Consider the following 12,765-nt stretch of genomic DNA (forward strand, 5'->3'; position numbering starts at 1 on the left):
TTTAGTCCTTTAAGCTTATACCTGTGTCAATAAGTATTTGACAGGATAAAAAAGTTATGGTATGTCTGCATCATGGAAGACTACTCAGTAAGATAAGAAAAACTTATAAGATACACATAATAATATGTGTATCTTATAATACACAGATCAATGCTGAGTGATAATATAAAAATGCAAAGTAAGATCTACTATATGATCCTATTTCTATGAAATTCTATAAAAAACAAATCTAGTTCATAGTGACAAAAAGTACTGTTTGTCAGATTTGAGAGAGATGGAGATTAATGACAAAGGGCCTTGGGAGAATTTTTTGGGATGATGGAAATGTTCAGTACCTTGATTATGGTGGTAATCATGGCACTGCATACATTTAAACTTATTAAACTATACAAATAAATTTTTATTTATTAGATTATACCTCAATAAACTTGATTTTTAAACATTCATCATCAAAGTAGAATTCTATTGGTAATAAAAGTTTATTTCAAAAAATTTAAGATTCAATTTTAAGACTGGTATTTAATAAAGTACCCAACATTTCTTTCTAGCAATAAACTAATGTCAATTGTCTCTTGGGTAAAGTATAACTTTGAAATATCTAATTAAAAATAACTTTTGAAGAAAATACACTTATAAAGTTTCTAAGAGAAAAATCATACTCCTTTCCTTTTAGGGAGCATGACAGATATAAACACACATATACTCACATATTACCTGTGATTTTCAAAATTATATAAGAAGAAAGATGTTAACTTCAATTATACTTCATTGAATATTATCACTTGAACAAGTAACCTTTTCTCAACTTTGCAGGCTGCATGAGGACACTGTAGGGTCACTCCACACAGATGGAATACTATTGCCACCACAATGGAAGGGGTGAGTAGGCTTGGCTGGGAAGCTATAGTGCAGCAAAGCTCGGGGGATGAAACCCAAGAGGCAGATGAGGGTTGATCCATCACTGGAGTATTTCGGCTGGATCAGAACAGTGATTGCACTGTTAGATTGTGCAGTTCAGGGAATTAACTGGAAAGTAGGAAGGGTAGGCAAAAGACGCAGACAGAGGGCCTCTACTTGATCACAATTAGACAAGGGAGGTCTAGATTAAGGTAATGAGGCTGAACAGAATAAGATGCCTTTGACAGTATTTAGAAGGCAGAATTGATAGGATTTTGTTACTAACATTAACATTGAAGGAGGTCCATTACATTAGGGGTGAGGGAAGATTTTATGATGATTTCTGACTTGGAGGTTCCATCTGAATCATTCTAACTTCCAAAATACAAGAAGATAAGCAGGTTTAGGGAGAAAGATGATAACTTCACATCTGCACACAATGAGGTTGAAATAGTATCTATTAAAATAGGTAAATGTATGGATGTGGAGTCAGTAGTCATCTGGGCTGGAGTTAGAGAATTAGAAGCATCTTGGACCATTTTCTGCTACTATAATTGAATATTATTGACTAGATAAATTATAAACAAAAGAAGCTTATTTAGCTCACAGTACTTAAGACTGGGAAGTTCAAGATCAAGATCAAAGGACTGCATATGATAAAGGCTTTCTTGCTATGTTATAACATTGTGGAAGGACAACTGAGCATGCACAAGACAGAGAGAAAGGGTGGGAATTGAACTGATAACAAATACACTCTGAAATAAATTAGCCTACTCCCTCAATAATGGCATTAATCCATTCACAAGGGCAGAACCTTCCTGACCTAATCACCTCTTAAAGATCTCACATCTTTATACAGTTGCAATGGCAATTAAATCTCACTATGAGTTTGGAGAGGAAATTCAAACCATAACATATAGCTAATTTAAAAATAAACTCTCAATCTGTATAAAATGAGACAAGAACTATAAATGGAACCCTGGAGAGCCCAAAAATTTTCATGAGTAGGCAGAAGAAGAGTGTAAAAGTGATGAAAAGTTGCATTCAGGGTCATAAGAGGCAAATATGATAAAGAGTTCTATGACAATGGGAGTGGTCAGCAACCATCAAACACTGAAAAGCCATCAAGTAACATGAGAAATGTATCCTGGAGGAAGCCACAGGCGACCTTTCCAAAAGTGGTTCCAAGAGAACACTACAGACACAAACCGCGATGCAGTGCTCTGACAAGAGAATGAGAAGAAAGGAAGCTGAGAAAGTCAGTGTTTCTTTCTTTTTAAAATATTTTTTAGTTGTAGTTGACACACCATTCATTCATTCATTCATTCATTCATTTATGGAGCTGAGGATGGAACCTTGGGTGTCGCCCGTGCGAGTGAGCGCTCTATTGCTGAGCCACAACCCCAGCCACCACCACCACCACCCCCCGCCCCCGGAAAGTCAGTGTTTCAATGACTCTGGCTATGAAAGGAAAGTGAACATTTGATCAATAATGGGAAACATTTTTAAGGAAGAACTTGTTTTCATGATGTGGTTTGGGCCTGTTTACTGCTAATGAAACACAATTCATGGGGGGTGGGAAGGGTGACAAGGTAAAGGTGTCAAGGGTAATGTTGTGGAATCCATAGCAGAAGTAGTGGTGGAAATGGTCATGGAGTAGAGGAAGGGCTCCTTTTTCTTTGGATCTCCAGGGAAAGATTCAGGTGCCTGTGGTTAAGTGTTGGGCGGGTGGTGAGGAACAGATAAACTTAATGAAGTGCCAATTAAAAGGTGAGATTCTCTGTTGAGGGGAGACAGAGCTGATCTTGTGGGTTTAAAGAGAGCAATGAATATCAGAAAAGGTTCTAACGGAAACGGAAAAGCTTTAAGAACCTGGTAGTATAATTGGGTCCTCCTCCTTTTAAAATTAATCTTAGTTTATGTATGTGGAAATATGAGATATTGACTGTCACATAAAAAAAATTCTGAATACTGTACTTATTGCTTTATATAAAGAAATATTTCTTGGCTTCCTGGTAGGAGCATGACACTTCCAGCTGCTTCCTGAGGAAGACATGTATTTGGAATTCTTTTAATATCAGTGGGGATGGCCTTTTAATACCCCCAATTTTTTGTACAATCACTGTAAGAATTAAGAATGGAAACTCTACCCTTGGAACAGAGTTTCCCTTCAATATTACTCTAACTGACCTAATCTAAGAGTCAAACTCCAAAAATCTTAGCATATTGGCATCAGCGACTGCCACGTTTACATATGACAGCACTCTATTTTAAACTATGATCTATGATCTATCTTTACAATTTTAAATTGTAAGCTACACCTTTCATGTCAAATTTTCCAAAGACTTGCATAACAAGCTCTGAGATAAATCTCATAAATGCTCCCTAGTGGGGAACTGCACATGCAACTACCTGTTTACATATGCAGTAACTTGAATTATACATGAAAATTCCACATGGATGCCCAGAATCAGCACTGTGTTAATTCAAGAAGTATATTAATTTTTTGGATGTATTTAGTAGCAGATCATGAGAAAAATCTGTTCTTTAAACTGGGTTTTCTTTTAAAAAAATTGTTAGTTGAAATTGATTATTTCAAGGAATCTACTCTTCCCAGGAAAAATAATTTGATAGAAATATTAATCTTATAATACATTAAAAATAAGAAAAGTTTTAAAAAATCCTTAGAAATTCCATATTTAGCTCTCTTAATGATCCTGTACACTGTCCCTATCCTACAAACTTAAGAGTCATATTGAAAATAAAATTTAAATGATAAATGTCAGTTGCAGAAGTTATCACCTTTTTATTTGAATGTTTGACTTCTATTGGATAATTCTCTTCCAAGAGACCTTCTTGGGGGAAAAAGAGGTGACAGCCAACTCATTGCCTAATTGATTTAGGAACAGTGCCCAGGGAGACAGTCCAATTAAGTTTACAAGCTGGCAATTAGCAGGAAGCCCTCTAAATCCCTACACTGAGAGCCTGTTTACTTTAGTAAGAAGGCAAATGTGCTAGAGATAGGAAGAGAAAGCTGTGCTTTTTGCAAAGCTGTTGTGAGTAGGCCCACAAGGGAGGGCTGAAGAAAAGCCAGGTAGATGTGGGCAGACAGCCTTATGTTTGACAGGTAACTGAGTAATTTAAAGGGTGAGAGGGAATGAGAGCAAGAGAGAGGAGAGAAAAAGCAGGCAAAAGAGAGAGAAGGAGGAAGAGACAAAGAGAAAGAGAGTGTGTGTTTTAACAAGACGTGCAAACATCAAACATCCACTTTAATTAGTGTTGTGTATGGAGACATACAACTGTTAAACATGAAGTCAGGCAAAGTATAACTGGATTATCTCATAACAAATGAGATTCCAAACATTTTTTTTCTTAGACAATATTAACATTGTGAATGCATTTATTTGTATTTTTAGTTTGTAGAAGGAAAATAATAGGCCTCACATTATATGCATCATATCTTTCATATTAATCAAGATATTTTCATTAGATCAATTTCATGTGTTCAATTTCAGAGACAAGTACACCTATAAAAAAAGTAAATCGCAAATTTTTATCACGAAGTCAAGTCTTATAAGAGGTTTAAAAATGTATTTACTTTTCTAACTTTTTAAGTAGCTATAATGTATATGAAACAAAAATTTTTTAAACCTATGTGAGTTTCTCTCAAGAACATTAAATTATACAAAACTACCTAAAGTTGTTTTGCTATTCTAGGACATAAACAGTAATATGAAACTGTAACAAGCAAATGAATCATCATGAGAGGATTTCATTTTAAAGTTTCCTGGTCGAATATGCTATATTAATATATAGTTTTATAAATAATGATAAATCCTTTTGAATGTTTTTAATCCAAAAGGGAAACAAAACAAAAAGTTACACAAATATTTTTAGCAAATTCTAACTACATATCTGCCTTCTTTATTTGTTTCACAAAATTTCAGGCTGGGAAGCAAAAGATATGGATAACCTAAAATAACATTTACAGAAAAAGTTTTATATTCCTACAACACAGAATTTTTCAATGAATACAGAAAGTACTTTTAAAATATTCACATGTTTATTTCTTAAGGAGTGTTTTAATAGGACATTTCAGAGAGTACCAGATGTGAAAGTTCAGGCTTTTTAATCATCATAAAGGATAATTAGTAAAATTTCCAAATTCAATATCTAATATTCATTTGACATTTAGAAAATGATCCACAAAGCCTTTTTAAGAAACTGTTTGAAAGGCAAACATATTTATGGGATTACAAATAACAAAAATCTACATTCCAAGAGTAGTTTTAGTTGCCTTAGTAATATCACTATCATAAACACTGTACTTACCAACTTCCTTGACTTACCAAGTTTAAACAAAAGCACACCCAAAGGTCCTCTGTCAAACCTGAGGAAGAGAAGATCATAGATGTGTCTATTTTCAGGCTTCTGAGAAACAACCAGAGGAGCTATCCACTGCATTTGAACAAGACTGCTGGAAACATCAAAGAACTTATTGAATTGCAGAGTCTCCCTGGGTAAGCGGTCTTCAGCCAAGAGCTGGATGTTAATAGGGGATAGAGCCATATCAAAAATTTGCAGCTCCCCTTGGTTGCTGCCAACTAGCAGAATGGCACCACTTGGGTGGCAGCTTATTAATGAAGGCAAAAGTTCAGCCTGGGCCAAGAGAGTCACTCTACGGTGAGTTTCATAAAGAACTACTGAAGAATCTTCACAGCCCAGAATCAGTTTGTCTTCAGTAACACTCCTGCAGCAGCTGATGGCCTTCGATCTTAATGGTATTCTGGTGACTGACACACAATGGATTTTGTTCCGAACACATTCATAGATGCAGCTGTCAGCCATGGGCTCTTTGTCTACACTGACGGACTGCTCCACTGTAAACACCTGATAAGGCTGTTTGGTGCCAAAGCAAACATCTAGTGGATCCCATTCTGTACGAACAGAACTCAGAACCTGTAAGAAATGCAGCAAGAACATCAGACGGTCAGTTGATATCACTTAAAGGCCACCAATATTAACCCAGAAACCCAATAAAGACCATCAATTTCCACTGTAACCATCAGCTTGACATATGCAACACATATATACCCAAAATAGAGTACACGAATAAGAATTAAGCTATTAAGATTTTAACTTTAATTTTGGGAAATCTATAAGTACTTAAAGTTAAAAATGTCCCACAACATATAAAAACAAACAAATTAGGCTATTAGAAAAATCATATGGCTTGCAGAATATCATTAAAAGTTAGAAGTTAAGTCAGGTATGGTGATGCACACCTACAATCCCAACTACTTGGGAAAGGGAGACAGGAAGATCAAGGCCAGCCTCAGCAGTTTAGCAAGATGCTGTCTCAATTAAAAAATAAAAAGAGCTGGTGGTGTAGCTCAGTAGTACACTACCCGGGAATTCAATACCCAGTACTGAAGAAAGAAGAAGGAGGAGGAGAACGAAGAGGAAAAGAATAATTAAAGGACTTTAAAGAATTAGTTATGTTCCACGTCCATCCTTCCTATATCTGGAATGATCAATAAGTTATTTACCAGAAATATATTTCTAATTAGTAGGGCTGGGTAGGCAAAGGGGAAAAATTTAGAATTCTATTAACAGTCTCATAGAATTATTTTGCTACCCCCAAAAATATTGCTGGGACTGGGGTTGTGGCTCAGTGGTAGAGCGCTTGCCTAGCACGAATGAGGCACTGGGTTCAGTTTTCTGCACCCCATATAAATAAATGAATAAAATAAAGGTCCAGTAGAAAAATGATCAATAAATAGTAAATAATACTGGTAAAGTAAAATTTTAAAGTCATCTTTAGTACATAAAGGAAAGATTACCTGCCTATAAGAAACATCAATGTAGAACAAACAAAAAAATCGGTCATTTATTTTATTAATATATAAATGATAGGTGGTCAAGAGCCAGGAGAATAGTATTAAAGAGGATATTTTTAATACTTTGTTAAAAAATTCAAAATCAGATATAGAAAATTAAATAACATGTGGGATAAAATATTATAGAACTGCTCACCATCAAAAAAGTACATTTAAAATATGATTAAATTTGGCTGAGGTCTGTCCCTGAGTTAATAGTAATGCATGAATGTCATTTTCCTATATGTCACAATGTATATTACAGTATACAATCATTTGAGGGGGAAAGCAGACAAAGAGAATTCATTGTACAATTATAGTAATTTATTATGAGTCAAAAAAAATTCAAAATGGAAAGTTAACTATCGTACAGAGTGTTGAATTGGGGAGGGGAATGGGAGCTGAAATGACTTTTTAAAAAAATCTATTTTGCACATCATCAGCAACTTAATTTTTTAATATTTATTTTTTAGTTGTAGTTGGACACAACACCTTCACTTTATTTATTTTTATATGGTGCTGAGGATCAAACCCAGGGCCTTGCCATATGTGAGGCAAGCACTCTACCACTGAACCATAACCCCAGCCCAGCAACTTAATATTCTTAAAATAAATGCTTTTGTTTTCACTCCCCTGTCCTACCTTTCAATGAAAACCCCCTAATAAATTAAATGTGTATTCCCTTGCCTAGAATGCAACTCCTGTGGGATCCATATCCATATCCATTTCCTGCACTCATTTTCCCTTTTGTCCAATAAATATTTGTTCAAATAAATATTTGTACCAGGGACTGGTCCTAGGGATATAGCAGTGAGTAAGTGTTTTCCCTCAGCGAGCACACACACTTGCATGGGAGAAAAAGTAGTATCTCTTCCTAACCTTTGGGAGGTTCATTACTGATATCTCTATAATAAAAGACAAAATATCAAGAGGAGGCAAAACTAAATTATTTAACCAGTCTTAGGTGACACAGGAAACTTCACATATGAAGACCCAGGAAAAACTAAATTTTATGCTTACAGTTGATGAAAATGAACAGTGGTATAGAAGTATGATTGGATAAAAAGCAGATATGGCCTATGGTAATATACTGAAGGGAACTTAGCAAGGACCATTTGTTCTGATTTTTCTTTGTGTCTCTAGGTCTTCATTCCTTTAAGAGGGTAGGACAAATGTCACAGGAGGGTCTTGTACCCAAGTTTCAAAGGAGGTAGATCAAAGAATTCTTTTTATGGCTGGGGAAGAAAGATAGGAGAAGGTCAAAGAAAGAAAAGGCCACAAAAATCTTTGCTGCTTTCTACTGTTTTTTTTTTTTTTTTTTCAATTTCCTTCAGCTTAAAATAGTCAGGGGGCTAAAATGCCATATTTGGGGATAGCATTTCTGTTTCCCATTCACACTATAATAGTGAGGGAGAAGGCAATAATTAACAAGTAAGCACATTTCAATACCTTGTATATGTACTTCCTAAGTATTATGAAGTTAAATAAAGCAAAAAGGTGTGGGGGGCAGCAGAAGTAGGGGAAGGGGGCATGATACAGAGAAGTCAGGGTAGGTCTTCCCAATAAATATGACTTCAAAGGGGTAAACCATTTCTCTAAGAGAATAGAGCTCCAGGCAGAGGAAACAGATTCTAAGTAGAATCTCTAAAGCCCTTACCCAATATGGCTAGAGAATGGGAAGAAAGGAAGAGAATAGTGGAAATGGAATTTGAGGGGTGGGGAAAACATGGTGTAGTAGCTTGTAGACCAGCAGGGCATTCAAGGTTCCCTTCCAACTCACTTTTTCCTACCAACTCACTTATTATTTCTACTAAGCATACTTACCCTTAAAGACATAAAAGTATACCAGTTTTCTGGATTCCTCACAGATGTGTGACATCTCTCCTTCCTTTAATCCCCTTTCAAATCCCTTGCCCAGCCCCAACTTAACCAATGCCTTTCTTGTGACATCTAGCCTTCTATTTGCTTCTTCTTTTTTTAAAATATTTTTTTAGTTGTTGATAGACCTTTATTTTATTTATTTATATGTGGTGCTGAGAATCAAACCCAGTGCCTCACACATGCCAGACAAGTGCACTGCTGCTGAGCCCCAGCCCTGGCCCTCTATTTGCTTCTGATGTTTAGTCATACATCATCATTTTTCAGTGTCAGCTTAAAAGAATAAACTATCTTGTGTATTTTATACTTTTCTGTGTTGTGTAGCAGCAAGTCAAAAACTCTTGGTAGAATATAATAAGCTTTTAAAAACTATGAATTTAAGTAAAATTCTGTAATGGTGGTTGAAATATACTTCCAAAAGCTTTAAGTTTTATAAAAGAACCCTCAGGGTATATTGAGTATTTAAACTGAAGGAAATCAAGAAAATCGAGAAGCCAGGGAATATTGAGTAGAGTCTGTTCTCACAAAGGGACAATCTAAATGGAGAGGCCCAGCCAGTTGGCATCTTAGCCAAGAATAAGTTAGGCTCAAGGTTCAGGGAGAAGGTTCCTAGGCTTCCTTGTTTCCAAATGTTTGTGAGATCCTCTCTAATACTTCAATAGTTGCACAAGGAAAAAGGGAAAAGGGGAGACAGACCATGGGCTGTTACATATACCCCCTTTCCGATACTGTCAATCCCAGATTACTCTAAAAAGGTAACCAAGGTCAGAGGTTGGTTTGATGTCTTCCTAAATGTCTGTGTGATTTTGATTAGATGATATTCATTTAAGGGAGGAAAATGTTTTGCATGGTATAATTAAAAAATATATCAGGGGTTGGGGGTATAGTAGGGCATTTGACTAGCATATCAAAATCATGGGTTCCATTCTAGCATAGAAAAAAAAAAGATACCATAAAAGTTTAAAGATTAAAAAGTACTTGAAACACAAGTTTCAGAAAAGAGTAACTCAGTAGCCCCACCTATAATAATAAGAAAAGAAGATGCTGTACTTATTTAATCGTTTCAATACCTCAAAGTTAGGTATTATAATCTATATTCTAGAGATAATAAGGGTTAGAGAGATAACTATAAGTTGTTCTTGGTCTCAAAGTTAATAAATGATATACTTACAGTTTAAATCTGATTCTAAAACACCCAGGTCTCTGCAGGTTTTTCAGGCTAGAAAGTACAGGTAATTTATAGGTTTACATGACTGAATCAGCTTTTCTTCCATATGATCAGAGAGAAAGAATGAGACCTTCAGGGCATTCAGAAATCTAAAAAGTGGTGGAGGGATCTCCACATAGGAAAGAAGAATGAGAAAAAGGGGAAGGGACCCAAGAGACAGATGATGCAAATGACAATGGAGCCTATTAATTTGGGGGCAGTAAAGAAGCTTGTGCTGAACTATTTTTGCCTGGATAGTGAACACTAAAAGACAACTATGCTTTGTATAACTGAGGAAGTTTGGAAAAAGGGTCTTAATAAGCTAACTTCTTTTAAAGATCCTTCATTCTTGGATTTATTGAGTTATACTGAAAATAAAGGGTGTGCTCCACAAATGTAAATGTAAAACTGTCCCTAAAATGGACCAGATAAAACTAAATTATCTCCTCAAAACAAAAATTTTACAAATATAAAAAATATTGCTAATTTCTGCTATGATTTTGCATGTAATGTTTTGAAGGTTGTATTGTGCCTGGAATGAACAAGGTCAAGTTTATATGGCTGTTATTATAATGATATGATGTTAGCACTGATATCCAAAAAACCTGTATGTTTAAAGTATTTTATATACCTGGGTTCAGAATTTAATTCTAAGTTGGACCTGACTCTTGTAACTGCCACAAACAACACTGCACAGTAGAAGCACATTAACAGGGCCTGAATGTTATCTTGACAATAAAGACCTCTGAGCTTTTTGAGTTAGAACTATAGTCTTATAATTATAGTTTACTTATTTGTAAGAGAAGGACTTATCTACATGTGTTGCAGAAATGCTGTAAAAATTTAAAATAACATAACTAATATGCAGGTCTGAAACAGAGTACCCTCAATAATTACTAAACATTATTGTTGCTCCTAAAGAGAAAACACTGAATTCTTTGGCAAGGATAGCAGATAACAGGAAGAATGAAGGACACTGATACTAAATAAAATCCATATTTGGTTACTGAGAATTTATGGATGATACTTTCATAAGCGCCAACTAAAAATGTGGGAGATAATTTTAAATATAGAAAAGATGTGGCTTGGAAGTTAATATTAAAAGGATTTCACTTATTTATGATATTTAACACTATGCTTGGCATGTGGTAATGGCTCAATAAGCACTATTGACTGCATATATTTTAAATAAGACACATTTCATACACATTTCATATTTAATTTCATGATTTTAAATTCATTTAAATTTGTACTTAATTATGTGATTTTTTAAAAGACATGATATTATTAGAATGAAAGAAACACTTCAGTCTATGAAAATAATAAATTTGCATACCACCATGATAAATGTGTCATGTACCACAATAAAATAAACAAGGAGAAAAAATAAATACATATGACAATAAGCTGTATAAGAAAATGTTTATAATTAATTTAATTTACATGGTAGAGAACCTGAATGCAAAAGTTTAAGTCAATCAAGAACAGCAAAATTATACTTAAATGTTACTTAAATGTAATATTAATATTTTTAATTGAAAGGAAAAGTGGACTGGTATCTTAATTAGAATTCTGAAGTAAAACATTTTTACTTTAAAAGTAGGGAATAATGGATAATGACCAATAAAAATAACCTCAGATAAAATATGGCAATACAATGTAAAAGAAAATTTGGCCAATCAGTTCTAGGAACATGCTAATGTGATAGACCAAGATAATGAGAATAAAGTGCAAACACCTACATTCTTAACAGCCATTTAAAGCTATTGAAGTATGTCCTTTGATTGAAGAACCAGATGAAATAAAAATGTTAATACATTTTCTATCTATAAGACATTATGTTAGCAGATCCTAGCAAATAAAAAGTGGGGGGGAAACAACTATAATTTTGTAACTATTGCAAAATATCAAGAATTGAATGCACTAAGACATCCTTTTTTTTTATATTGATGAAGCTAGTTTTTCTCACAAAGTGAACTCATATTTAAGAACTAGTGAGGAGGGGGCTAGGGTTGTGGCTCAGTGGTAGAACATTACCTAGCACATGCGAGGCCCTGGGTTCAATCCTCAGCACCACATAAAAATAAATAAAGATATTGTGTCCAACTAAAAAATAAATATTAAAAAAAGAACTAGTTAGGAGATGATCAATGCCAAGATACAATAGTAAGATAAAGAAGTGAAAAAAATATGGTGTGTAGTGAAGAGACAAATGCTAAGTGACAATGCCCTGAAGAAAAGAACAAAGAAGAAAGAAGAATCTAAAAAGAAATAACTGAATTTGGTGACACTCTACCCAAATCTTCTAGGAGGCATGCTCACTGTTATCCTATGCAAACTTCATGATCAAGAATTCCCTTCTCTTGCTGGGCATGGTGGCACACGCTAGCTATGCAGTAGTATAAGGCAGGAGGATTCCAAATTTTAGGTCAGCCTGGGCAATTTAGTGAGACCCTGTCTCAGTTGGGGATATAACTCAATGATAGAGTGCTTGCTTAGCACATGCAAGGGTGAACCTACTACTGGGTTCAATCCCCAGTAGTAGGATAGGGTGTGTGTGTGTGACAAAACTGAAGTGGGAATTACCTGGGATAATGAGCAGAGTAAGAGTTCTGGTAAAGGCATAGTGAGTAGGCAAACAATAAGAAGGGAAGAACTGTATAGATAATTGGGAGATGAAAAAAACCTTACAATGTGAAAAGTCTGTTAAAAATCTAAAATATGAAGAAAATGAGCTCTGCTTTAACTCAAAGGCAACAAATACAAAGAAGAAAAACATAGGCACTATGTTAGCTAAACCACAGGCTACACAATGTAAGAAGTGGCCAATAAGGGAAGTTTGCTATTCCAGAAATGGATGGAATAACATTCATGGCCCAGTGTTTTTTCTCTTCTTTTTTCTTA

General features: G+C 34.9%; 1 protein-coding gene across 16 annotated transcripts in view; it reads right to left on the reverse strand.

Annotated features, from left to right (window-relative positions):
* The window catches only part of Wdpcp (WD repeat containing planar cell polarity effector), a 521,998-nt gene that overhangs the window by 212,165 nt on the left and 297,068 nt on the right, over positions 1-12,765 (reverse strand). For all 16 annotated transcript variants that reach the window (XR_011704348.1, XM_071601637.1, XM_071601635.1 and 13 more), the window contains one exon: positions 5,247-5,856. Coding sequence is in view for 15 of the 16 variants with exons in the window: in XM_071601637.1 (XP_071457738.1) it covers positions 5,247-5,856 (610 nt within the window). In the remaining variant the exon portion in view is untranslated. The remainder of the gene's footprint in view (positions 1-5,246; positions 5,857-12,765) is intronic.

The sequence above is a fragment of the Marmota flaviventris genome, chromosome 14 (genome assembly GCF_047511675.1).
Source record: "Marmota flaviventris isolate mMarFla1 chromosome 14, mMarFla1.hap1, whole genome shotgun sequence".
Lineage (NCBI taxonomy): Eukaryota > Metazoa > Chordata > Mammalia > Rodentia > Sciuridae > Marmota > Marmota flaviventris.